We start from the raw sequence: 1,701 nt of genomic DNA, 5'->3' as shown, positions 1-1,701 counted from the left end.
TTTAGCACGGATGGATCCTGTAAAAATGTGATGTAATACAAAATAATTACTTTTCAAAAGACAAATATTAATGTAATGAAAAGAAAAATAATATCATTTAAAATTGTTCTCTACGATTTCCAAGTTTTAGAAAATAGATTACATAAGCAATTAAAATATCAGACCAATATTTATTCAGCAAATCCAATGATTGGTTATTCTATTAGTATGTTAATATATATACATTATAGAAATTATACAAATAAGAAAAACTAATTCTATTCTAAAGAACTTCTTTTAGTAAAGGTAAATCGAACCATTGCCTACACAACTAGTTTGAACTTGCACGGACGGGCAATAAATTCAACTTTTTAATACAATGTCTCTGATAAAGATTCATTTCAGACATGTATCTTGAAGAGAATAAAGTTCACAATATTAATAGATGTTTTCTCTTCTACCATGTGGTTGTCCTAAGTCCTAACACACATGACTAAACCCTTCTTATCTTTACGACCGATATTTGATGCATGGTTAGGAAAGGATCTCTCTTGTATGTAGGAGAATGGAGCTACAGAACATACTATCTAGCCGACAAACTACTAAGGTAACTAACTCTAGCCACACATATACAATACACACTAATATGCCCCTCAAGCTTAACAAGGCACATCCACGTGAAGCTTGAAACGTAGAGTGTCAAAATGAGCCGAGGATAACCCTTTGGTCAAAAGATCCGCAAGCTGCAATATAGTAGGCACATATCTAGCCGATACGATCCGAGTTAACACCATGTCTCGAATGAAATGCAAGTTTAATCTCAATGTGTTCTGTGCGCTGATGGAACACCAGATTGAAAACAAGATAAGTGGCTCTAATATTGTCACATCAAAGAGTAGGTGGACAAGATAAAGAAACTTGTAGCTCCCGTAATAAAGATGTAATCCAACGAATCTCAGCAGCAGTATGAGCAAGATCACGATACTCAGCCTCTTTGTTAGCTCGAGCAAAAGTGTATTGTTTCGTAGAACTCCAACTGATAAGGTTGGGCCCAAGAAAAACACAATAACCAGTGGTTGAACATCGATCATCTGGGCATCCAACCCAATCAGCATCAGAGTAAGCATGCAAATCAACACACTCCAATTGACGAATACATAATCCATGTGATATGGTACCCTTAAGATACCGTAGAACGCGTTTGATTGCAACCCAGTGACGATCAGTAGGTGTCTCAAGAAACTTAGACACCTTACTGATCGCGTAAGCAATCTCTGGGATAATCAAGACAAAATACTGCAAAGCTCCAATTGTGCTCTGATATACGATGGGATTCGTCATAGGAATACAAGAATGACAAGAGATCTGACGACCCGAAGAAACTAGAGTAGTCAACAGGCAACATTCAGCAAGACGCGTTGTAGTAAATCACACAAATAACGATGATGTAATAAATGCAAAGTATCCTCAGAAAAGGCAACATGAACACCTAAGAAGTATGATAAACCACCCAAATCCTTGAGTGCAAACTGGGAGTGTAAACACTTAATCAATCTAAGAAAATAACGGAAGAGCTCCCAGTGATGATAATATCATCCACATATACTAACACATAACACATAACAATATCTCTGTTGTAGACAAACAATGATGTATTAAATAAACATTGCGAAAATTCACCAGAAATAAGAGAAGATGATAGCTTGGAAAACTAGGCACGAG

At 36.2% G+C, this 1,701-nt stretch overlaps 1 protein-coding gene across 1 annotated transcript; it reads right to left on the bottom strand.

The window, feature by feature from the left end:
* Positions 1-867: 867 nt before the first annotated feature.
* Positions 868-1,320, bottom strand: LOC110924481 (uncharacterized mitochondrial protein AtMg00810-like). Its single transcript, XM_022168484.1, has one exon. It carries the CDS (start codon positions 1,318-1,320, stop codon positions 868-870), a length of 453 nt encoding a protein of 150 aa, XP_022024176.1.
* Positions 1,321-1,701: the final 381 nt, after the last annotated feature.

Source organism: Helianthus annuus, chromosome 17, assembly GCF_002127325.2.
Source record: "Helianthus annuus cultivar XRQ/B chromosome 17, HanXRQr2.0-SUNRISE, whole genome shotgun sequence".
Taxonomy (NCBI): Eukaryota; Viridiplantae; Streptophyta; class Magnoliopsida; order Asterales; family Asteraceae; genus Helianthus; species Helianthus annuus.
Note: the sequence above shows the minus strand (reverse complement) of the source record. Positions and strands in the feature narration are given on the sequence as shown.

Coding starts and splice junctions, on each gene's coding strand:
- LOC110924481 (XM_022168484.1), bottom strand. CDS start 1,320: ATGACGAATCCCATCGTATATCAGAGCACAATTGGAGCTTTGCAGTAT.